This window comes from Pan paniscus, chromosome 3, assembly GCF_029289425.2.
Source record: "Pan paniscus chromosome 3, NHGRI_mPanPan1-v2.0_pri, whole genome shotgun sequence".
NCBI lineage: Eukaryota > Metazoa > Chordata > Mammalia > Primates > Hominidae > Pan > Pan paniscus.
In genome coordinates, this window is record NC_073252.2 from 166,235,979 (window position 1) to 166,262,673 (window position 26,695).

At 38.3% G+C, this 26,695-nt stretch overlaps 1 protein-coding gene across 4 annotated transcripts in view; it reads right to left on the bottom strand.

Moving 5' to 3' along the window:
* Window positions 1-26,695, bottom strand: part of DDX60L (DExD/H-box 60 like) — a 259,291-nt gene that overhangs the window by 115,059 nt on the left and 117,537 nt on the right. For 2 of the 4 annotated variants that reach the window (XM_063603979.1, XM_063603980.1), the window contains exons 1-3: window positions 8,059-8,245; window positions 378-491; window positions 137-206 (exon numbers count right to left, since the gene is read on the bottom strand). In XM_063603979.1, coding sequence (XP_063460049.1) covers window positions 137-206; window positions 378-381 — 74 coding nt within the window. In that variant the 5' untranslated portion in view covers window positions 382-491; window positions 8,059-8,245. Of the gene's footprint in view, window positions 1-136; window positions 207-377; window positions 492-3,681; window positions 3,807-8,058; window positions 8,420-10,538; window positions 10,680-18,036; window positions 18,130-20,345; window positions 20,566-26,695 lie in introns of those variants that run through there. The other 2 variants (XM_055111991.2, XM_063603978.1) reach the window with 2 other exon arrangements.

Consider the following 26,695-nt stretch of genomic DNA (forward strand, 5'->3'; position numbering starts at 1 on the left):
GAGTGTGTTCCCATCATCTCCAAGCTGCTCCAAGATAAACAGGTTGAGTGATCATGTATATGTATACGGGTTAAGAGGGATGTGGAAACACAGAGCATACAATAGTATAGCTCCTTTTTTACTTCAAAGTACTTACCTAGCTTTTGGCATTTCATTCAAAATTAACTGTGTCATTTCCCTGAAAAATACTGCATGATCCTTTGACCCTAAAAATAAGGAGATTTTTTGAGCCATCAATATTTTTACACAGCTATATAATTTAGTAATTATTAAGGAAATGAAATATAGACATCCAATTACTTTGTAACATTATTGAATCTGAATATCTTACAAGATTGTTGCTTTATAGGCTACAAATATCAAAGATTGAGAATTACCCATCGTTGCTGCTTCTTGGGCTACAGGGTAGAAGAGTAGAGCTGGAATTTATTAAATATGGCTGATTTATTTTGACACCTCTAAAATGGCTACATTTGATGTGAATGGCACCTCTGTAATAAAAGAAAAAAATAGAACTGCAGTTATTCCTAAAACAAAGAAATGGACCCAAAAAATATGGTTACAATTTCCACAGAGCAAGCAGTCTAGTAAATAAGCAAAGATTGATCAAATAATCATACAAAAAATTTCAAATCACAAATGTGACAAAAGGCACAGAGATGAGGGTGGCTTCCCTAAGGAATTAATGCATGAACTGAGATCTGAAGGAATGAGTACTCCCTTATAGTTAATTTGCCCCCCAAAAAAAGCAATAAAAAGTATTCTTGGCAAACAGAACAGCATGTGCAAAGGCCCTGTGACAGAGGACAGTATGGAAAGTACAAGATTCAGAAAAGAAGTTAGTGCGGCTGCAGCAGAGGGTAAGGCTGTGTCAGATAAGGTTAGAGAAAAAGGAAGCTAGGCAGTCTTTTAAGGAATTTTAAGGTGTTTTGTCTTCATCCTCAGAGCTAAACTCAGCCATTGATGGGTTTTAAACTGGTTGTAATTTGATTACACTTGCACTTGGTAAACATTACTCTATCTTTAGTAGAGAGAGCAGATTGGATGGGGAGGTGCATAAAGAAAGCTACTGAAATAGTCCTGTAGAAAGATGATGGTGGTTTGAGCTAATGTGGTGCTATTTAGAGCTGGAGAGATGTGGATTTATTGGGGGGCCATTTTGAAGATAAATGTGACATAGTTTGGCAATAGATTCCACATGGGAAGGGAGAGTTGGGAGTGTCACGGATGACTCCTCAGATCCTAGCAAGGACAGGAGGATGGACGATGGGGCTTGAACAAAGCACACTGAAAGGTGGCCAAGTTTCTGGGCTAGAAATAGAACTATCAAGTCATTTGATTACTAAAGATAACTGAAGAAATGAGTATATATCACAGGTAGAAGAAATCACTGAATGCTGCTTATTAGTGACTCTGGGTCACCCCCAAAATAAGTTTCTGGCCACTCCTGATCACTCCCAAAATGAACTTTTGGCACTCAAATCCTTGTCTTGGGAGGTGATTCTGGGAGAACTCACTTCTTCACTTCATATTAACCATAAAGAATAGCAGCAAAATATGGTTAGAACTCAACATTGCCACAGGATTGGTAAGTAGAAAAGTATTTATAGCCAAAGTAAGTACAGTCTCTGTGAAACTGAAGGGACAGAAAGCGGAATGCATTTATTCAACAACTATTGAATGAGCAAACACCTGCTGTGTGACAGGCGCTGCACTTGGGGGTGGGAGTACAGTGAAAAGGACAAAAGTAGGCTTTGCTGCACTCTAGGAGCTTATCATTTAGTGGAAAAACATTAATAAAATTTTAAATATTTAGAAGTTAAGCACTATTTGAAAAATAAAAGAGTTATAACGAATTGGACAGGATTGCTACAGACAGTATCTCCAAGAAAGTGACATTTCAGATGAGCCCTGAAGGAGTGAATGGAGTGGTCATTCAAAGAGCCCCTCCCATTTAAGAGAGAGACAGGTTAGGAAAGCCTAAAACAGCTTTTTTATTAAGCACTGTAATTTTTAAAATTTATAGTATGAATATAAAATTAAGGATCGTCAGATATAAAATACTGATCAGACAGAAAATAAACACCAAAAATGAAGACAAATAAATAAACAAACTAAAAAACATCAAAATATTCTAAAAGACATACTGAGAAAAAGAGATAATTTAGAAGTCAGAAGAGAACTTTAAAAAATTCCACTAGAATTTTCATACAGAATCAAAGATACTGAATCTATGAAATAGGAGCTTGCATGCTGCTATTGAAAAGAAAAAAATACAGGAACAAGAAAGCACTCTTGAAAATTCAAAGCAAGATTGCAGATATAAAATAAATTAGTTTGCTGAACAATAAAACAGAATCCCAAGTTAAAAGACAGAGTCCAGAAAGACAATGAGATAGAAATAAAAGAAATATTAAGACACATGAAAGATTGATCGAAGCTTATATAATCCATTAAAAGGTAATCCTGGAGGAAATAACTGGGATACCAGAACGAGTGGTGAAAATAATTGAAAACATACTGTGAGAAAATGTAATTTAAGAAGACTGCCTCAGGGCTGAAGAAAAATATGAATCCCTGGATTAAAAAGGTTCTCCAAAAACAAAACAAGTTTGATGAAAAAAGAGAAAGCCACAGCTAGATATATCCTGATAAAATTTCAGTACTCCAAAGATAAAGAGAAAATCTAACGTCTGGCAAAAAAGAAAGACATTTTAGCCACAAAAGAATCAAAATGAAAGAGGCATTAAAGTGAATAAGAACATGAGCTCTGAAACCAGGATGCCTGGGTTGAATTCCTAATTCTACAACTAACTAGTTGTGTGGCCTGAGGCAAATTGCTTACCATCTCTGTTTCTGTTTCCTGTCTGCGAATTTGGAATACTATTATTATCCTAGGGTTGTCAAGATAAAATGTGTTAATATATAAACTGCTTAAAAAGCACCTGGACATAGTGAAAACTGATTAAAGTCAGCTCTTTTAACATTATGGCCAACACTGAATGCTCTGACATATGACCAATGTCTTTCATCTTCTTTAATGCTTTGAAAAGTCTACTGTAATCAAGTTTTAATTATATAGAATGCATTTCCTATTTGGATCTGATCACAAAACTTGACTCCATAATGAATACTATGTATACAGTTATGTTGTGTTTGTTTTTCAATTTTTAGACTCAATGTATAGACAAATAACAATGAACTTAATTTAATCAGAGAACCAAAATGTAAATGCTTTGAACATTGACAATATATTAAAATAGCTAACCAATTTGAGAAGTACAAAGAGGGAAAAATGTTAGGAAAAGAGTAGGAATGCTATTATTATCATTTATAAAAAAAAAAAATAGGGAGCCCAGAAATAGCATTCAAAGATAGTGTTATATACTAAATGTTTATGTCCCCCCAAAATTCATATTTTAAAGCCCTAAACCCCAGTGTGATGGTAATTGGAGATGGGGGCTTCAGGAGGTAATTAGGATTAGAGGAGGCTATAAGGATAGGGTCCTTATCTGATAGGACTGGTGTCTTCTTAAGAAGAAACATCAGAGAGCTCATACTCTCTCCCTTCTCCCTTCTCCCCTCCACCCCGCCCCTCCCCCTTTGCTCCTGCTTGCTCACTCTCTCTCTCAGAACACAGCAACAAAGTAGTCATGTACAAGCCAGGAAGACAGCCCTCACCTCACCAGAAACTGAATCAGCCAGAATCTTGATCTTGTACTTCACAGCCTCCAGAATAGTGAGAAATAAATTTCTGTTGTTTAAGCCACCACTCTATAATATTTTGTTATGGCAGCTTTAGCAAACTAAGAGAGAAGATAAATCAAAAAATAAAGATTTAAGAAATAAAAGTTTTTAAAAAGAACATGTTTTGCAATGAAAAAACAAACAAGCAAACACTTATCCCCTATTGTCAATACAAAGTGTAACTCTGATTAAGTAAATAGTATGAGAAGTTTGTCTTTACAGAAGTAACCCAGTTCAAAAAAATAAAAGAAGAAATGAGGAATTTATATTTTCCTCATTTTGAAACATCTAATAAATTAATGGATCTAGATATTGAACATCAATGGATACTAATACCATAAAAATGGAGATAGCAAGACATTCTCTGTCTCTGAATGGAATATGATGCCATCTATGTGAACTCTTAACAAAAATATAAAAAATTAAAAAGAACTGATTATGCCTCTAATTTTAAGAACTAACAGAGAATAGTGAGGGGAGACAAAGAGTCAGAGATGAAGAAAGAGAGAGAGAAAGAGGGAATCCTATAGATTAAAAAACAAGACATTTATACACCAACTCTAATGTGAAGACTTTCTTTTGGATTCTGATGGAAGTTAAAAAAATTGAAAAAAAAATCATATGTATCGGATCAGAGGTATCAACTATCCACTAAAATTCATGCTCCTCTTTCCACATTTAAGAATTATCACTGAGAAGCAGTGATCTGGCCAATGACTACATTTTCCCCATTCTTTTGCATCTGGAGATAGCCATGAAATTAGTCTTACCAATGGAACGTGAGTGGAAGTGATAGCCAGACTTTCGAGAAGTAGGTATACCTTCTCTACTCTTCTCTTTTAAAAAGTTAGGTGCAAAGAACATTAAGACTCCAGGGAACAGTGGAACCACTATATGAAAGAAACTGGGTCCCTGAATCACTATTGGGCCCACTGGCCAGGAAAATCTGCTTTGAACTCTTAGAAGGACAATATATATAAATTTCTATTGTGTAATGCCACTGAAATTTAGAAGTTGTAATTGCTACCGAAGTTAGCATTCCCTTACTGCTACAGAAATTGGTACAAAAGTGAAATCTTGGCTGGGCGCGGTGGCTCACGTCTGTAATCCCAGCACTTTGGGAGGCCGAGGCGGACGGATCACAAGGCCAGGAGATCGAGACCATCCTGGCTAACATGGTGAAACCCTGTCTCTACTAAAAATACAAAAAATTAGCCAGGCGTGGTGGCAGGCACCTGTAGTCTCAGCTACTCAGGAGGCTGAGGCAGGAGAATGGCATAAACCTGGGAGGCGGAGCTTGCAGTGAGCCGAGATCACGCCACTGCACTCCAGCCTGGGCGACAGAGCAAGACTCTGTCTAAAAAAAAAAAAAAAAGTGAAATCCTTCCTATCATTGCATAATGGTATAGTGCTATCGTTCTTTTAATCTAAAAATCCATGAATTGCAAGATACACCATCATTTTATGTACCACTAATTTTCTTACTAACAATTAAACCATAACATACCACAGGTTTGTAATTTTCATCCTCATCTTAGATGTAAAAAGAGAAGACGCAGATTATAAAACCAATCAAACATGGTATGTATCTCCACCCTAATGGACAGATAATAGGCAGTGAGAAACTAGGCTTCTTGGGCTTAAAAGTTGGAAACCCAGGTGATGCAAAGCAAAATATCTGGTAAAAATCATCCCCTTCAAAACTAGGAAGCCAACCACATGCCAACAAGCCTGATGCTCACAGAAAAGTGATTGGAAAAGGTTGATGGTCAATGTCTATAGTGTTTTAGTTGCTGTTTTTGAGAAGCTATGACCAAGGAAGAATGGGAAAGAGAAATGTCTTAAGACAGAACTGGGTGGTATGAAAGCAGAGCTGGAAAGAAGAGAATTGGCTGGACACAGTGCCTCATACCTATAATCCCAGCCCTTTGGGAAGCCGATGTGGGAGGACTGCTCAAGGCCAAGAGTTGGAGACCAACCTGGGCAACAAAATGAGACCACATCCCTATTTTAAAAAGGAAGGGAAGGGAAGGGGAGGGGAGGGGAGGGGAAAGGAGGAGAAGAAGGAAGGGAGCCAAGAAATTTGGGTCGCACAGGTGACAGCTTCTGTACTGCAAATAAAAAGTGATAGGACAAAAAAAAAAAAAAAAAACCTTGCTCAACAAAGACTCATAAAGAATTCTCAGTTAAACAGAAGGACTTAGCCTTGCTGCAAGTATTAGGTGGAGGTGTTACCTTCCCAGGCCAGACTATCATTTCAAATGAACTTAAGACAGATTATGCTAATTTGAGAGGGAATTAGGATGAAAATAGAAACTCTCTGGGTGTAATTAACGGCATAGGGAACTAACTAGAGCATAAGAAGCTGGATACATTTCTTAGAGAATTGTATTTCCAAATAAACTATGAGCTGCCTTAAAAATGGTTACATCAGTAAAACAAGCAGCAGGTTATAAAAAAGGGTGATATCAGTAAATCAACCAGCAGGTCTCCATACTTACAAAGCAGAAAATGAGCCTGCAGCAGGGAAAACCACAGAGATTTCCACCCACATCAACATAGCCGTGGATGATAATTAACATGGGTATTTTATTAAAAGCCATAAAGCTAATCATGAGAAGAATTTTTAAAAATATATAATTCATATTAGAAGTATTTCTTTCACAGGGAGTCGTCGGAGTCTGTCTAAAGTAGATAAAACAAAAGACTGATTTGTAAGCATATAATTTATAAGCAACCAAGAAAGAAATGTATATCTTTGGAGTGGTAACGCCTCAGGAGAACTAAAACTGTGAGACTAAGTATGAAGGGGAAAGTAGTAGAGAAGGGCATTTAATTTTTGTTTTATGTCTTTCTCTTCTGCTTCAAATAAAACTGATCAATTATGACCCAGCATACCATGGGGTATCATACAGCAATTACTAAGTAAGACTGACAGGTACCAATAAATCATGAACCGAGAAAAGCATACCAGTATGACAGCCAAAATATCTTTTAAAGTGTATGGATCTAGAGATAGACAGATGATGGATCGATCGATGGATGGATGGTTGGATGGCTGGATGATGGATGGATGGACGGATGGATGGATGGATGGATGGATGGATGGATAGATAGGAGCTATAGACAAAAACTTGTCTCTTTGTAGAGTATCAGGAAGGATTCACACTAAACTATCCCCAATATCTTTGGGATAGAAGGCGAAGAGCCTTGGAAGCATAACTCACCCTCATTTATTTTAGTACCCTCAACTCTCAGCACCTGAGTTCCACTAAACTTCAAACTGCAAATCTTAGATTGAATGGTATGTTACTGCTTTCAGGAGAACACTCGAAATCATGAAGGTCTGTATGTCGTTGATGTTATGGTTTGGACTTATTGTGTCTTTCAAGGACTTGCTTCTGTTTGGTTCTGACCGCTTTTTCTAGCAGTCATTAGGAGCTTTCATAATCCTTAAGGCCCCATCACGGACGATGTCAGCTTCTTCGATTATGGAAAACCTTGAGAAGTTTATTATAAATTTATCAATGTAACTTTGTAAACAAAAGAGAAGCGGGAAAAGAGAACAAAGTACCTTTCCAGAGAAATAGTAAAACCTTATTTCCGCTATTAAGAGCTTAAATCCGGCCGGGCGCGGTGGCTCACGCCTGTAATCCCAGCACTTTGGGAGGCCTAGGCGGGCGGGTCACGAGGTCAGGAGATCGAGACCATCCTGGCTAACATGGTGAAACCCTGTCTCTACTAAAAATAAAAAATAAAACATTAGCCGGGCGTGGTGGTGGGTGCCTGTAGTCCCAGCTACTCGGGAGGTTGAGGCAGGAGAATAGCGTGAACCCGGAAGGTGGAGGTTGCAGTGAGCAGAGATAACGCCACTGCACTCCAGCCTGGGCGACAGAGCGAGACTGACTCAAAAAAAAAAAAAAAAAAAAAAAAAAGAGCTTAAATACAAGACGGAAAAAAGGGAAGCGGCTTGCTGCCTGTCAATGTCCAGGTTCGATTGGCTGTGCTCAGATGTGGTGACCCTTACTTTCTCCTCAGCACCCCAGATCCCCAGGCCCCCTCCGGTGCAGAGGACCCGTTAAATGCCTGAGCACTCTCCTCTCTCACGGCGGTTGTCCCTCTTCCCTACCTCTCCGCGAAGCTGCCGCCCGAGCCCAGTGGGCGCCCCTGCTCCCCTCGCCCGGCGCGCACGAAGCCACCAGGCCACCTCCCCGCCCGGTCCATCTGGATGTTGAAGGAAACCTAGAACCCCCGCGGGACAGCTCCGCTCCAGGGTCCCTAGCGACACCCGACGTCACCCGCAATCCTCACCCCGGCCGCCGAACCTGCTAGGTCCAAAGAGCTTCGGAGCTGCACGCCCCGCGGGGAGGAGGTGGAGCAGAGGGGACCGAGCGCAGAGCCTGGCGTCGGACTGGGCGCTCTGAGCCACACAGCAGCCAGCGCCTGAGTTTGTATCTAGGGAGTTAGTTTCGGTTTCTTTTCTCCACCGCGAGGCCTTTTCGATTTCCGCAGTTTTCTGGAGGTAGAATATAGGTCTGCATTGGTTTACTCTGAGAATCTTAGGGAAGTAATAGTAGAAGCGATGATATGCTATCTGGGACATGCATGTAATTGTAAAGGGAAAGAAAGCAGAGAAATCTGGGACTCTAAACAAGGAATTGAGGCTGAGAGTAAATGCAGCACGCTAAGCACTATGAAAGTCTATGGTGAGGTGTGGCGTTTTTCTTTTCTGGCAAGGTACTGGACAGGCAAAAATGGAGTAAAAAAGGATTAGGGGCTTTGAGTTTCTGTCCTAAGAAGTTCATTTTATGAAAAATTTCCAATAGTATAACTGTCCAGTGTGAACATTTGAAAGACCAATCATCTATCACAGAGAATTTAAATTGAGAAGAAGAATGCTCTTTAATTTTGTCATCAAGCTCATTAATGTTTGAAATTCGAGTTTCAACCCCAGCCCATCATGGTCTTTAGTGCTCCAGACGCTTAATTCCATGACGTTATGCATGTGCAGAATGTATTGAGATTCAAGGTGGTGGTGAGGGTGCCCCAGTAACGGCATTGGGTAATAAATGGAGAGAAATCTAAACCGGAAGTTCTGTCTTCAAGAAAAGGAAAGGGTGGAAGTGACTTGTTCACAATAGAAAGAGCCCAGAAGAACAAAGTTTTTTCTCAGACTCTGGAATATAAAGTGGCTTCGAAAAGGAGGTGAAAACATTGCTCACTTCTGTCAGGATTTTTCTTTAATTTTATGTTTGGTTGAAAATAGTTATGATTCTCTTTCTCAATGAGGATGACATTGAGAAAGAACCTGAAATGACTCATGATTAAGTCATGAGTTCATCTCAGATGAATTCCTCTCTAGCATCTGATACTGGACCTTTGTATCATAAGAATGCATTTGCTAGCAGCAGAAAATTGGGCTTTGCTGTAAAAGCATTCATTGAGCTTTTTATGTGCCAGGCAATAGGCTAAGCCCTTAACATGTATTATCACATTAAATCTCACAGAAATCCCATGAGCAACTTTACTGTTGCTATTTTATGGATGAGGTAAATAAGGCTTAGAGAATTCAATTACTTGTCGATGACTCTACAGGTAGTTAATGGTAGCCAAGACTTCAAAATTTAATTCCAAAGATAATATCTACAATATTCTCTGTATATATTATCTCATTCCAGTTCTTTTAAATACTACAGTGTCATTATTCCGCCCCCAAAGCACATACAATTTAATGGGGATTTCCTCTTTTGGTTGTAGAAGTGGGCCCTACATGTTCTTAATATAATTGACTGTCTGCTGTTGTTTTTCTCTCTTAAAGATATAGATGTATCAGGTGGGGATTCCCTAGATGTTAACTCCACACATCCCACTTCCCACTGCAAAGTATATGTACAATGCACATAAGCAGACCCTACTCCAAATCAATATCCAGTTCTCTTCCACTTTAATAATATGTTACCATAACTCCAGCCTGGACATTATCCAGAAACTTGAAAATCATAAACTCCATTTCCACTTTTTAGAGACTTCCCCCTTGCCTCAATCTCTCAGTCTCCTTAGGAGCCCCACTCTTTCACCTCCCCAGGATCAACTCTGTGAACAGGCACTGAACCTTCCTCTCACTAACATTCTCAACTGCTTCATCCACTCTCTTTCCTCTGCACCTTCCCTGCAACTTGATCACCTCAATCTAGTAAACCATTTTTTGCCCTTACCAGGACATTGAAGGAAATTGTCTAATATTTTTCACCTCAGATTTACTGTTTATGACTATAGGTCCCTGATCTTTTTTACAGTGGCCCTTAAAACCCTACAGCATCTTGCTGTTCTCTTCAAGTCCACTAAGAATATATCTGTTTTAAAGAGACTCCTCTCAACTGTCTGACACCTCCATCTAGTCCAAGAAGCCCATGACATGCTCCACATACAATATAACCACTCCCTTTTGAGTTGGTTACCTCCAGCTTCCTCAGGAATCTCACTCCATTCCTATATTGTTAACCTCTCTCTATTTACAGCTGTGGTAGACTGAATAGTGGTCTTCCAAAGACATCTATGTCCTAATACTTGTACCTATAAATATGTCATCTTCTGTTGCAAAAAGAACTTTGCAGATATTCCTAAGAATCTTGAGATGGGGAAATTACCCTGGATTATCTGGGGACCTGATATAATCAGAAGGGTCCTTATAAGAGGGAAGGACTATTATCAAAAAGGAACCAGGACAAGGATAATGTGGGAAATTATCAGGATTTCAAGACTGCAAAGGATGGTAAAAGTAAGAGACTCACTGCTGGGAAAATGTACTCCGGAGAAAAAGTCATGAGTACAGCTGGACAACGTTTTGCTAGTGCTTCAAAAAGATCTCTGTGACATACACAGGAAATCCAAAAGATTTCTGAGAATATCAGCAGAAACACTGCCAGCTTGAACTGAAAGGTACAGAGAGAGAATAAAATGAAAGACGGTTATAGGACTCCCAAAATTCCATAAGCAATAAACAGTCTGATAAAACTATTCAGCCCCAAACTTGTGCTATCTTTCATGAAGGATGACTCTGAGGGCAGAGCCTAGAGACACAAATGGTTATTCACAGGCCTTAAAACCTATGGAGTTAGCCTTGCAGATTTTTGAAATTTCTTGGCTTTTTCTCCTTCCATTTTCTCCCTTTGTGAACAGGAATATCTGTAACTGGTACCCTATTCCTGTTCCACCATTGTATTTTGGGAGCAAATAACTTGTTTTCTAGTCTTAAAGCTTCACATATGGAGAGAAATTTTGCCTCAGGATGGTTCATACCCAAAGTCTCAACTATACCTGATTTAATCATTTAGGTCTTTTCAGCAGATGAGATTTAGATGGGATTTTTGGACTTAAGTTGATACTATAATAGATTAGGACTTTGGGGGGACCTTGGAATGGCTCATTTTGCATATGGAATTGATGAGAATGTTTGGGGCAGAGAGTGCAATGACAAATAAATGGCTCCCAAAGCTGTGCATGCCCTAATCCCCAGAATGTGTGCATGTTACCTTACAGGGCAAAATGAACTTTGCATGTGATTAATTTAAAGATCTTGAGATGGAGGATTATCCTAGATTTTCCAGAGTAGGCCCGATGTAATCTCAAGGGTCCTTGTAAGAGAGAAATGGGAGATCAGAGGAGAGAGAAGATGCTGTGCTGCTGGCTTATACATGGAGAAAGGGACCACAAGCTAAGTAATACATGTGCCCTGTAGAAGCTGGAAAAGGTAAGGAAACAGACTCCCCGTTAGACCCCCTAGAAATAATGTAGCCCTACCAATACCTTCATTTTTAGGCTTCAGACCTCCAGAATTGTAACAAATGTGTGTTTTAAGTCACCAAGTTTGTGGTAACTTGCTATAGCAACAATAGGAATCTAATGCAACTGGCATTTACTATTCATTCCATTAAAATGATAAAGTCACTTTCCCCTCCAAAACAATTACAAGAATGAGCCCTGCACTATTTCACTTTTTTTTTTTTTTTTTTTTTTTTGACGGAGTCTTGCTGTCGCCTAGGCTGGAGTACAGTGGCATGATCTCGGCTCACTGCAGCCTCTGCCCCCCGGGTTCCAGCGATTCTCCTGCCTCAGCCACCTGGTTAGCTGAGATTACAAGTGCATGCCACCATGCCTGGCTAATTTTTGTATTTTTAGTAGAGATGGGGTTTCACCATGTTGGCCAGGCTGGTTTCGAACTCCTGACCTCAGGTGATCTGCCCGCCTCAACCTCCCAAAGTGCTGGGATTACAGGTGTGAACCACCACACCAGGGCCTCATCTCCTCCTTTTGATCATGGCACTTCATAAGGGTATACAGTCATCATCTCCACTTCTCCTTCAAAGTCCTAAAGATTATTGGTCTAGTCTATCTTTAGACCAGAATCTGCCCTGAAGCTCCTCTGCCAAACATCATTCATGATGACCTATTAATTGCCAAATTCAAACAGTGCTATATAGTCCACGATTTATTGACCTATTGGTGATATTCAAGATTTTATACCAGCCTCTCCTTTCTTTTTCTTTTCTTTTTTTTTTTTTTCCTTGAATCAGGGTCTTGATCTGTCTCCCAGGCTGGAGTGCAATGGCATGATCTTGGCTCACCACAGTTGATACATCTGAATTCCATATTCTCTTTTATGTCATTCCTTCCACTCACTGGAATGAGCCTCATGTGTTGTCATCTGATTTATTGCAAAAGCCTATTCATTTCCTGACTCCAGCCTGTTCTCTCCATTCTGTTTTCCACTCTCCTGCCAGGGTAATTTCTCTAGCATGTAAACCTGATCATGTTACTCCCTGTCTTAAAATCCATTAGCATTTCCTCATTGCTTTCAGATTAATCTGCCTATTGGTATTTCATCTTTTTTTAGAGCTCCCAAACACTATACCTTAATGGTGACAAATAAGTGTTTTGATTCAGAGGATCTCTCTAATAACAGTTCCATCACATATTAGCTTCAGTGTATTGGGTAAGTTAACCTGTGTCTTTCATCTCTAAAATGGGAGTTAAAAACAATCCACAGAGTTGTTAAAGGATTAAGTGAATTCAATGTTGTAAAGAGATCAGACACAAAGCAATAGGATGCAGGTATCATTATTATTATTCTCTTCAGGAAATACTGAGAACCATGAATGTAGCACTAGGTAGCTTGTCCTTCCTTGAGTTATGAGACAGATAACAGGGTCTTACTCTGTCTTAAAAAGTCTTAAAGCCTTGTGTTGAGTGGCAACAGTAACATCAATCCATATGCATTCAAACATCGTAATTTCTGGACATTCCTTTCTAGGGATTCACTAAACATGTATGTATGGTGACCTACTACGCCAGACACTTTTTATACACTGATACAAAATATTAAAAGCTCCTTCCTTCAGAGTTTACATTCTAGTAAAGAATATAAACAATAACAAGAGAAGTAAAAAGTCCATTGTGTTAGATAAAAATAAGCTATAAGAGAAAAAATACATAGAGAAGAGGAGATATCAAATCCTGATGGGAAAAGAAGATGAAATTTTAGATAGGATAGACAGGGAAAGTCCCACTAAGAAGGTGACTTGACTAAAGACTGGAAGGAAGTTAGGCCATTCTTTTTTCTTGGAGAGACCAAGCCTGGCTGAGGGACAGGGAAATCCCTGAGATAGAGTGAGCCATGTGGGTTCAAGGAGCATTAGAGAGGCCTGTGTGACTGAAGCTGAAGGACTAGGCAAGAGTGGGAGAATGTCACAAAGATAAGGTGAGGAGGCAGATCATGCCTGATCCCAGAGAACAAAAGAGACTGTGACTTTTACTTTGAATGTGATAAGAAGGCATGTCATGGCAAATACATTGAGATTTTATCTTATTTATAATTTACTTTTATTAAAAATTTGAACAATTCATGTATACATGTTCCTTTTGTTTTGGATATATGTTAAAGAAAAAATCAAGAAATGAAATTTAATATAAAAATAGTATAACAAATTGTATTCCTTACGTGTTTGACAATCTAACACTGGATTTTTTTCTTTTTTGGTTTGTTTTTTCTCTAATACTGATCATTGTTCTAGTGGCTTTTTTGACAGTTTTTGAGACAAAATTAAGTCAAGATAATGTAATATGTAGCTGTCCCTAGTTATCCATGGGGAACTAGTCCCAGGACCCTCTTGGATACTAAAATCCATGGATACTCAAGTCCCTTATGAAATGGCATATTTGCGTATAAATTTTAAATCATCTCTAGATTACTTATAATACTTAAGACAATGTAAATACTATGTAAACAGTTATACTGTATTGTTTAGAGAATGACAAGAAAAAAATATACATGTTCAATATTTCTGAATATCTTTGATCCATGGTTAGTTGAATCCACAGATGTAGAAGCCACAGAAGGCTGACTATATTATTTCATATATCTATTGTCTTATAAATTTTAAATATACTGCTCATTTTCCTATCCATGTGTTTTTTCTTATTGAATTGCAAGGCCACATCTTGCCAAGGTTTCCTTTCATTTTTTTAACTTGCCTTTTCTTCTTTTTAAATGAAGATTTTGTTTTAGTTTCACAGTTAGGAGCTTTTAGAAGTCATCAGATTTATCGCACTGTGCCTTTATATTTCCTTCATTTGCCCTTATGGATAGAAAACTCCTTCACTACCATAGAGCAAAAATACAAACAAACAAAAAGGCATGTATTTTATTATGGTTATTTTTGGTTTTGTTTTTTCCATTTAGCACCTGAATTTATGTTGGTATATGGTGTGAGGTTTGATGGCCTAAGTGTGTTTAGTGAATGCCTCAGAGTTAATTCTTCAGACAGATGGCTGGTAAGCCAGGCACTGCCATCTGAAGTGACCCTGATGGGGACAGGGACCAAAGCAGGCCAGGGAGCAGGGTATGCACTGCAGCTGATCTCTCGGGTTTTGGAGACTTGATCCTACACCCTTGCTTTTAGGTGTGAACTTGCATTGCTGGGACAGTAGACCTTAGTCCTTTCTGTGGGGAACTGATTGCATTCCAGCCCTTCTGCCCTGGAAGGGGTCTGCCCTATCACCAACATCCTCACCCCTACATGATTCAGCAGGCTCTTCGCTCTTGACTCACATGGTAAAACTCCACCCCTTTTTACTCATAACCTCTGCCTGGGCTCACTCCCTTGATCTGAATTAATCTACTCTCATAAAGCTACTTCTTTTTTTCTTCAGAGGAATAACTGAAGTCCTCATCCATCCCCCGTGGCTTTCTACTTGATCAGTGTCCCCCTATCAACTTTCTGACCCACTGTCATCCGCAGCCCCCACCTCTCTAGCTGCATACCACTTGGGTTTCTCAGAAAAGCTCAAAGGACAAGGCTTCACCCTTTATGCTACTGAACTCCATTTATCTCCTTATTACTCACCGTCCACACCTATGATCATTGACTGATTTAAAATCTCCCCACTTCCCCCAGTCACCTTTTCATACCAGACATAAACACCAGTGTGTAATAGCTGCCTACCCAGCCCAGTTAGAAGCTCCCAATTCCTCAGAGTGGCCTGAGGCAGAATAGTGTCCCTAGGTCATCTCAGCTTCTAGATCCCAAGTCTGATTCTCTTTCCTTGCCTTCTCACTCATCTGCTAAGCTTGTTTATTGGGCAACACTAAGCAAAGTTAATGATTATTCCAGTCTTTAACTAGGACGTGAGAGGCTCTCTCCCCATCTTCACCCATTTCTGTGAAGCTTTCAGGGACTATGGGCCTCGCACTGATAGCACCTCCCCAGGCTGGGCTGGCCCAGACAGTCGAAGAGTAGGACCAGCCACTTCTCAGCCCAGCTGACATTTGGCAGCTTTGTGATTTTGGATAAGACATCTTCTCTTGGGAGGTCAGACAAGATCAACTCTTCCAGCTATGACATTGTGTGAGGCAATGAAGAGGGGAAAGTCCACGAATGGAAGGTGGAACTTGATTGGATCTGTTTTGTGGGTTCAGGAGAGGTCCTATCACAACTCACTGGAGGTAGGCAAGGTAGGTGAAGACTTCCATGGAAACTTCTGGCTCTGGGGTGCCTGCTTTACTGATGATTGAGTGGGCACCCTAAAGGGTACACCTCTGTCAAAGTAATTCAAAGTCCTGCTCATCATTCAGACTTGGCTTGTCAGGAATCAGGTACACTTGGATAACCTAGCCTTAATTCCATTCAATTTCCTTTTATCTCTTAGAAAAATATGATTACAGTTGTTCCTCAGTATCCAAGAGGGATTGGTTTCAGGACTCCCTGCAGATACCAAAATCTACAGATGCTCAAGTTCCTTATAAAAAAAAATGGTGTAGTGTTTTATATAATCTAGACACATCTTCCCATATACTTTAAATCATCTCCAGATTCCTTACAATACCTAATACAATGTAAATGCTTTATAAATAGGTGTTATACTATATTGTTTTTATTTGTATTATGTTTCATTGTTGTATTGTTGGCTTTTTAAAAATATTTTGGATGCACTGTTGGTTGAATTACCAAATGTAGAGTCCACGGAGGGCTGACTGCATTTTTAGGCTTATAATGCCAACATTTCTTTGACAAGTTCACTCTGTGTTATATTAATTTAGCTTTCATCTGCACAATCATTAGTACCATATTCAATTTATAATTCATAAATAATAAAGCATATTAACAAATGCATATGCTGTCTCTATGGAAAAGTAATTACCTAAAAATGTTATAAATAATCTGTTTTGATTTTACCCTGCAGAAAGCCTTCTTAAGAAACAATATATTCAATGAAACTACAGTCACAGTTACAGAAGTCAAATGAGCACACTGGGTCTGTGATATTTCTACAACAGGCTTTTTCAACACCTGTTAATCAGTCAATCAGAGGAAACCTCAGGGGCTGAAGATATGCCAGCTTGGTGGAAATTCCTTCCCAAAATAGCAATAGCTGAGCAAATTGCTAGGCTGACAGAAGTAGAGTATGCACAGTTCTTGGGATTTTGTGTGAGACAGCAACTGTCTTCGACGGTTGGCATTTTATCAAAGTTTAAATTCTTTGGTCCAACAGCTGATTTCCTCCTTTGTCATATTCTTTCCTATTTGCTTCCCCAGGCAGTGACAGCCATGTCCTTCCACATTAGACTTCTTGGGTAAGCAGCTTCTGAAATTGTTCTACAGCTGTTAGTAGCTGTCTGGCAGAGACCACTCCATTTGCAAGGTTGCTGAATATCGCTAAGTATCTCCATGAGGCATATAAAATGCAAACTTTAAGAGAAACAAAATATTGTTCATTTTGATTTAGGTCAAATAAATGTCAAAGCCTTTCTAAATAACTAATTATCTTGGTAGATTTGCCTTTTCTTTCTAGTGGAGGAAAAAAAAATCACCCTATACAGTTTATTGATGTCTTCATACATTGTAAAATGTCAAAAGCAACTCAGTTTAAAGCATTAAAACTTCCAGCCATGCAAAGAGTCTTAACTTTTTTTAAGTTATATTCGGACTTCAAAGACTATTGATTTTCTTCCTGTTTCCCTTAGCATAATATAATCAGCATTTTTCCTTTAATATAAACACATCAGAAAAATCATATTTTATGGCTACTTTAAAATTCCATGAGTTTAAGCCATTCCCATAACATGCACATTTAGATTGCTTCGATTTTTTCTTCTATAAATAATACAGAATTAAATGTGTTTTTATATAAAGTGTTTACTGTAGTTAGGATTCTGTCCTTGGAACAGATCAGAGAGAGAGTGGATCAAAGGTTATGACATTTTAAAGGTAGCCAGATGAAGGTGAATGTTCATACAGTATATGCAGAATATGGTTCGCTTGTATATGGGTCTGATTTGCAAATCAGCTCACAAGAGCTGATCCACAGTAGAGGAAATCTGGTTTAAGATTTTTAAAGTCAGTAAAGTTTTTTTTTATTCTCCAAATAGAAACATACTGCATTCAAAATTTCTTTGATTATTCTCTATTTTATACCCAAAGACTTAAAAAAATTTTACTCTCTAGTGGATTAAACAATTAAGAAAGGTTTTTTAAGATTAAATGGACTTCAGGCTCATGATCGGAATTTTTTTTGTTTTTTTTTTGTTTTCCTTTTTGAGAAATGGAGTCTTATTATGTTACCCAGGCTGGCCTCAAAGTCCTGGGCTCAAGGGATCCTCCTGCCTCATTCTCCCGCATAGCTGGGACTACAGACAGGTACCACTGAGCACAGCAATTTGATGATAAATATAATGCAAATACATATAAATTTCAAACACAAAAAGAAAAAAATGAAAGTTTCCTTTAATCTTACCTTCCGGATATAATAACTAGTATACGATGTGTTTGTTTCACTTAATGCTATATTTGGGATAGCTTATTTCTGTATCACCTCTTGTTTTAGTACCTTAGAAAACACATTTAAAAATCATAATTATTGATAGGGAAAAGTATAAAGAGTAAGAAACAGTAACAGTCAAGATAATCTCTGATGCCATTTTTTTCTCTGATGCCATTTTTAAAATAACAATACAGCATGTACGTTGGAGTCAACATACAACCCTATTTGCATCCTAGCCAGAATGCATTTTCTCACCAAAATTAACCTATCATCTTCGAGGAAAACTTCAAAATGTTTTATTCATATGTCAGGAAAGAGAGAGAAATTATAAAAATAGATATAAGTATACATACAAATATGATGATGCTCTAACACACTCTCATGTATACTCTTTTTATCCTAAATCTATCTTGAATATATTTCTATGACTACATACATATTTATCCATTCCACTATGATTTTTTTTCCAATTCATGTGAGCCAAAAGAACTTCAATTTGCTGAATGAAGTGAAATAGGAATCCAGTTTTTTAATAATGAGGGGGAAGTCAGTGGAACTGAACAAGGCCAAGAAATAAATCAAAACGTATGTAGTTATTTAATATATGCTGCCAATTCAAAATAATGTTCTTTCCATACAAGAATAAAATATGTCATTTTATTCATCCATTCCTCCATTCCTTGTATCGCCATAAGAAATCTGTTAGTACTCCAGTAGCAATGAAGGGCTACTCCTCTACCCTTAGCGTTCCTTTTCACACAATCTTCCTAGATATTTTGCCATGCTAATTTGTCTAGGTAAACTTTTGTGTCAGTTTTTCTAAGTCCAGCAAAAAATGCTACTTTATTTTTTATTTTTGTTTTTATTTTTTAGAAAGAAGACCTTGCTCTGCCACCCAGAATGGAGTGTGCAGTGGCACAATCATGGCTCACTGCAGCCCGGAACTCCTGGGCTCAAGCGATCCTCCCGCCTCAGCCTCCCAAGTGGCTGAGACTACAGGAACACACCACCACACCTGGCTAAATTTTTTAATTTTTCTAGAGACAAGGTCTCACTATATTGCCCAGGCTGATCTTGAACTCCTGGCCTCAAGCAATTATCCTTCCTCAGCCTCCTAAAGTGTTGGGATTACAAGTGTGAACCGCTGTACCTGGCAAAAATGCTATTTTAATTGAGATTATATGACAGTTGTAGATTATTTTGATAAAGAACTGATTACATTACAAAATCAAATCTTCCTATATAAGAACGGGATATAGCATTCCATTTATTTCGTTATTTCATTCCTTTCTCTTCTTTAGTATACATTAAAACCTGCATATTAGTTGTTAGTATTCCTTGGTGTTTTATCTCATTACTATATATTGCATCATATGTGTGTATAGATAAATGTGTGTATGTACACACAGTCACACATGCACCTATACCTTAAAATATAATGTTAAAGTAGAACCATTCTCTTCACTTCTCACAAAAGTTTTTTTTTTTTCATTGGGACTAGACATTGAATTTTGTCTGAAGACTCACTAACAATATATGGAGCTGACCATATGGCTTTTTTCTTTTGAGTTTCTTTTGAAGAATTAAATACTAGAAGTTTGGATGTTAAGCCAACTTTTATGACTTGGCTAAAACCCAATTGTCCAAAGTGTATTATTCTTTTAATACATTGTTGGCTTTTATTTATTACTATTTTTTTCAAATTTTATTTTACTATTCAAAATACCAATGTGCACTCGTCTCTCTTCATTCAATTTTATATTACTGAATAATGACATAATGATAAAAGGATAATATAATGATATAATGATGTTATTCTGTCTTTGTAAATTCCAAGACTTATTTTATTTGCTTAAATTCAATAAAATCTGCTTTTGAAATTAATTTTACTGGCTTTTTCACCCTAAATAATACTTTTCTCTACATTTGGACCCTTGTAAGGCAGATAGAAAACGAGATTATTTCTAAGGATCATAATAGCTAACTGTACCCCAATACTCATATACAGACATAGATTTTGTTTCCAGACTATCTCAATTCTACTTCTATTACCTATCATCGTAAGATTATGTTTCTCCCTTCATTTTTGTGCATATGCACAAGTTAGCAAACATCCCAAGTAGCAGAAACATGTGACCAAAAGATCACCCAAAGGCTCAGGCTACATTTATGCAGATTTAATCACAGTTCATAAAATCGAGCTCATGAGGGACAAATCTGGAGTTCCCTGCTATGTACAGATAGATATACCAGTTTAATCAGACAAGTCTTTGGGGCCATACCTGATTCTGTGACATGTACGCAAGCCAGATACAAAGTATGAGGAAGAAGTAGAAAGACTGGTCATGGCTTGAAAGACACTTGTTCCCAGGATCCCCAGATGGACCATTGGGACAATTTTGCAAGTGTTTCATGCCTCCAATTTTAGTGTGTTCCTTGATCAGACTTCTCAATTACCATTTTCTCACATGCTCCGTGATCCTTGTTTCCTGGTGGTTGACGCTGGGAATGAAGAGAGGAATAAAAGTGAAAAGGGAGTAAGTAGACTTGTTTCTTGAAACTTAGGATTTTCAAACTTCCTGGATCATAAGAGAAAGAAAACATCAAAGGCGGATGAATGAGCAAGTCTGCTGCATTCCTTTGCACACCCCTTTCATCAAGGAAACTTTGAATACCTTTACTTTTTCTATTGGCTGCCCAAGAGTTTGTATCTCCTAAAACAAAGTTTGTAAACCAGTATCCTCGATTGACCTGAACCTGGGAGGCAGACTGATAGATAATCTCAAAACAGAGTGATCTACAGCCTGGAAATTCTGGTGAAGAAGAAAAATCAGTGTATGAGAGAGCTAGAGGAAGAAAGTTTACAGTCAAATAACATGTTTGAACGTGCGGTTTTGAAAACAGAGCATGCCCCAATGTGGCTATAGGACTGATGGGTTAAAGGGAATAGAGGTGTGGTAGCCAACTGCCAAGATGACCACCAATGCATTGTCTTGCCAACTGGTTCTTACGCCTCTATGCAGTCTCCTCCCACAGTGGATACTGCCAATTTGTATAACTAAAGGATACTGCGGAAAAGACGAAATATGACCTCCAAGGCTGGATCATAAAATATATAATGGGGCCGGGCGCGGTGGCTCACACCTGTAATCCCAAAACTATGGGAGGCTGAGGTGGGTGGATCACCTGAGGTCAGGAGTTTGAGACCAGCCTGGCCAACATGGTGAAACCCCATCTCTACTAAAAATACAAAAAATTAGCTGGGTGTGGTGGTGGGCACCTGTAATCCCAGCTACTTGGGAGGCTGAGGCAGGAGAATTGCTTGAACCCAGGAGATGGAGGTTGCAGTGAGCTGAGGTCATGCCACTGCACTCCAGCAACAAGAGCAAAACTCCACTTAAAAAAAAAAAAAAAAAAAAAAAAAGACATCGTGGCAGAATCCAGCTGCCATGAAGCTAGGAAACTCAGGCAGTGACACAGAGAAGTCAACAGGGCTCCAGCCAATAACAGGACTAACTTTCCAGGCATGTGAGTGAGCTGCCTTGGAAGCAGATTTTCCAGCCCCAGCCATGCTTCCACCTGAAAGAAGCTGGGGCAACATCTTCAGTACAATCTTATGATACCCTGATCTGGAATTACCCAGCTAAGACTAATGGATTCCTGACACATAGAAACTGTGTGAAATAACAAATAGGTATTGTTTTAAGACATTAATTTTTGCAGTAATTTGTTATGAAGCAGTAGATAAGTTATATCTGATTTTGGAGGTGGAGGAGGTCTGTTTGTGTGATCTGTAAGAGGAACAGAGATGAAGATTCATAGAGAAAAGCAGGTCCAAAACCAATATGCCAACATATAGAATAGACAAATAGGTGCTGAGTCACCCGGAATAATGGCAGGGCGTGGAGTGAAGAAGAGAACCAAGAGCCCAACTAGATCCAAAGTCTTAATTTTAAAAAGTGGGATGGAGGATGGTTGATGCAAATATAAGTGCTTCAAAAGAGCAGGAATTTCTGTAAGAAGAAGTAATCATTTGAAAGCTGAACTGGAGCCCCATGAAGGAGCCACAGACCCCCTTTCCCAACTTTGGTGCACACAGAAATGGGCTCTTGTGGGAAATATGAAAGTGCATGAGAAATTATATTACTGTCCAAACACTAATCTAATCCTTAATATCAATTGGACCTTGCTATACTAACTTAAGAGTGTTGGTCAAACTTTCTAAATTTTTTTTGATGCCAATTTTCTAAGGAAAAGAACTTCTTATAAGATTTTTAAAACAAGCTTGATTTGCTGCACTATTTGCAATACACACACAAAAAGGTCACATTTCTGTGTCCTTTTGAGTAAAGTCATATCCATCTTTGAAGCCTCTCTCAGGACCACAAGCTGTTTTTTTTTTCTTTTTTCTTCTTATGGCTTCATCACTTCACTGGTGTTATACCAGGATTTAGGAACCAAGCAATCCAAAGAAATGTGGGAGAGGCCTCGTCTGGCCAGTAGTCCAACATGATTGCCTCTGGAATTCACCATGAGACTCACAGTTCACCAGAAGGCAGAGGCAAAAATCAGAGTTGCCAATTAAAATTATTTCTAAAGATGGGTTCACTGCTTCCTATTCCCAAGCCTTTCTGAGACTCCATGGGGTGAATCACTTGCTTCTTTTCTGCATCTCCTCCTGCAGGCATTTAAGCTTTGTAATTTAGTTACATGCATACTTATATTTATCTCTTTCCATCAATTTTGTTCATTTCTGATATCTTCTATTGTCTTCCCTCCCAATTTCTGCCCTTTTCAGTTTTTACTATTATCTTATGGTTTTAGGAAAAAGCAGATAGAAATATGTGTTTAAGCAATGCTATGGTTTGAAGGTTTTTGTCCCCTTCAAAATTTTTGTTGATTCCTAATCCCCTATGCAACAGTATCAGGAGGTGTAACGTTTAGAAGGTGATTCAGGAGGACTCCTCATGAATGGGATTTGATGCCCTTAGGGCTTGATGGAGGAAGTTTGACCCCCTCTTGCCCTTCCACCTTCTGCCATGTGAGGACACAGTGCTCAAGGCATCACTGTGGAAGCAGAGACAGGAACTTCACCAGACAACAAACCTGCTGGCACCTTGATCTTAGACTTCCCAGCCTCCAGAACTATGAGAAATCAATTTCTGTTCTTTGTAAATTACCCAGTCTGTGGCATTTTGTTATAATGACACAAACTAAGACAATCAATCAGAGTTGTATTTCCTGCTAAGTATAAATTTTATTTTTTTATTTTGTATTTTTTTTTTTGTTAAGAAGGAGTCTCGCTCTGTCACCCAGGCTGGAGTGCAGTGATGGGATCTCGGCTCACTGCAAGCTCCGCCTCCCGGGTTCACACCATTCTCCTGCCTCAGCCTCCCAAGTGGCTGGGACTACAGGCACCCGCCACCACGCCCAGCTAATTTTTTGTATTTTTAGTAGAGAGGGGGTTTCACCGTGTTAGCCAGGATGGTCTCGATCTCCTGACCTCGTGATCCACCCACCTCGGCCTCCCAAAGTGCTGGGATTACAGGCATAAGCCACCACGCCCAGCCGTAAGTATACATTTTAAAATCACTTCTTAATTAATATAATAGATGAAATGACCCACAGAAGTATCCAGTCACAGAAAGGACCATTTCTAAAGGACCAGTTTGGCCTATAAAGAAAATACAATAGCAGACCTTCACAAATTTTCTATCATCAGAAAAGAAAAAATATTTAGATATTAAACTGAATCAAATGTGATGGTCTTATCCAGACAAAGGAAGACTCAGCACCCCATTTCCAAGTTAACTGGGAGCTTTTGTGTTGCTCTTTTTTAGCCCCTTGTATTTGACTCTGCTGCCTGACCTTTAAACAGAAAAGCTTTCTCTTCTTGCTGTCTATGTTTGTTATTTAAAAGATCAAAATATTAAACTCTTGCTATATCTGTCATTTGAAAGATCAAAATATTAAATGATTGTGAAACATTTTTGCAACTGTAAGAGGGTTGATACTTTTCCTGAATATTATTCATTCAACATTCATTTATTTCTTTAACAAATATTTACGAGATGCTCATGATGTCCTAGGCATTGAGCTAAGAACTCAATGTTGCAATGTGGATAAGATCCTGTCCCTGTGTGTTCATACTTATTTAATACTATTATAGACAAGGCCTTTAATACATACCATAGTCATATATCAATTTTTAATTAGCAATATGAAATAAGAGAACAATGGGACTTTCCACTCAATTTGACAGGTGGCTAAATTTTCAGTTACTGAATTTACTATTTTAGGATAATCTAGCACATGACCAAAATTTAAATGCACAGAACAGAAGATCATAGTAAGAAGAGCTTCCATTTGGATTATCACTTTCTCTACTTGGAGTCACATACTGTACTTTAAATTGATTAAGAACATGTTAAAGGTCCAGGTGGTGATTTCCAGCTACAAGTCCAAAGTATAGAAGAATGTGTTTAAATCCTACGTTTATCAGATCCATAAATATAGTTCCTTCTATGTTAAGTGGCTTTATTTCTAAGAACCCAGCCCTCGGTCCTGGGGGTGCTTCCCAGCCCGCTGCTGGAATTCCTGATCATGGCAGTCTGCTGAAACATGAGCTCAGTTACCAAATATAGCTGAGTGGAGTAAGAGGACAGATGAGAGTCTGAGGCCACAGTTGCCTCAAAGTGACCACGGACCAGGCAGTCTCTAATGAATAGGCAAGGCCACAACCTCCATTCTCCCAGAAAAGAAGAAATGCTCATCTGAAATTCATCACCTCTCTGGAGTCTTCAAACTGACCAAGCATTGAAAAGGTCTGTAAGGTGTATCTTAATCTACTAACTAGTAGGGCAACATTTTAAGGACTTAAAAAAAAAAACTAAAAATACAAAAGTTTTTCTGAAGATATGATACTATTTACAAGATACCTTAATTATTCTTTTGCTTGGAGAGGAAACGTAATGAGAATGTTACGGTTTTACCAAAAACAGATAATACGTAAGATTTGCCTGCCCACTTCATCTCTGCCTTTGCTGTCAGAGAATTACACTTTCTGTTATAAGCTTAAGCATGCTAAGATGGTGCTATCAATTCCAAAAGGATTAAATGTATTTATGGAGCCAGCTTTTGTCAAGATCGTGTATGTGTTATGTTTCACAGAAAAGGAAAACGCAGCATTCCAGACCCTCACCCATATTTAAGCTAGATAAGTGATGATGGCTTAAAGTGATAGACCTTAGATTTCAGTAACATTATAAATTGTTAATTACACTTTCAAAAGATTCTAAAAGTAACTCACTGGACATAATTAAATGAGTTGGGATAGTAACAGCAGGTATTCTAAATTATATTCATGCATACAATTTACATACATATTTTTAATAAGATAACGCTTACTAAGGGAAACCACAGTGCAATCTCGAGTCCAGTCAAATTTAAACATCACAGAATAATTTTTATCATGTTGTTTTAAGTTGCACATGAAATTGTCTTGAATCCAATATAGGAGGTTGACATAAAATGATTTTAGGCTCATATTACTTATTAACATTTGCTAAAAATACTAATTGCCTTCTAGTATGAATAATGTGGTGACATATAAAGCCATTTCTTGGCAATATAAAACTATTCCAAATCTATTCAATCACATATATGCAGAAATTAAATCCTCATTGCATGATAAAGGTGCCTTCCAATGTTTTTTCTCACAGAAAGAACTTGAATACTCACCTCAATTATTCAGATTTTTTTTTCAGATTTTTAAAATCAAAGTCTTTTTGACAAGTTATGGCTAACAGCAGAAAAGGCCGATGAGGTTTATCTGGCCACTAACTGCCCTGTAAATACATGATTACACATTCCTAGAATATAAATTAGTCCTCTGGCATCCTAGAATCTGGTATGGATTAGGGTCTGTATCCCAGGGGTTCTGTGTCAGCTCTTCCTCTGGGTTTCTCTGTGTTATTGCTAGAGCTGAATATTAAAACTGGCCTTATAGCATATTTCACAATAGAATGAGGATCTGGATTGCACTGGACAAGTACAATCACTTTGACCTCCTTACCTCATTTTTTAAAAATGTAGAGGGCAATCATTATTCAGGTTTAAAAATAAATCTGACAAGTTCTTTAAGAGATACCAAGTGGAATCTGCAAGGCCCAGACAAGAGCTCCACTTCTTAAACAATATGTGTGTGGAGGCTGTCAAAGGGTATTGCAATTACTGAGCTCCAGTTAGAAATTCAGGCCATCTAGAGTTAATGACTGTGTCCTGGTGAAATTACAGCAAAGAAAACAAAGATTGAACAAAGTATCTTCGACTAAAATTTCTAACTGTTAAATCATATTAGAGAATATAGAAGCAAATTTGGTAAATAGGTTTTGAATTTAAGTGAGAAGAATAAAGCCCTGAATTGGATAATGGTAATGGAAATGGATGATTCAGAAGTAAAATCTAAATATTTGCAATGGACTCAGTATGGTGAATAAAGTTGATAAGATGAAGAGGACATGGGATAACTTCTAAAACTCTGTAAAGTATCTTATTTGGCTGTTTCTGCATTAAATGAGCTATTAGATTATGTCCTTGAAATTGAGATTAAATAAGCTGTTTAAAGAGATAT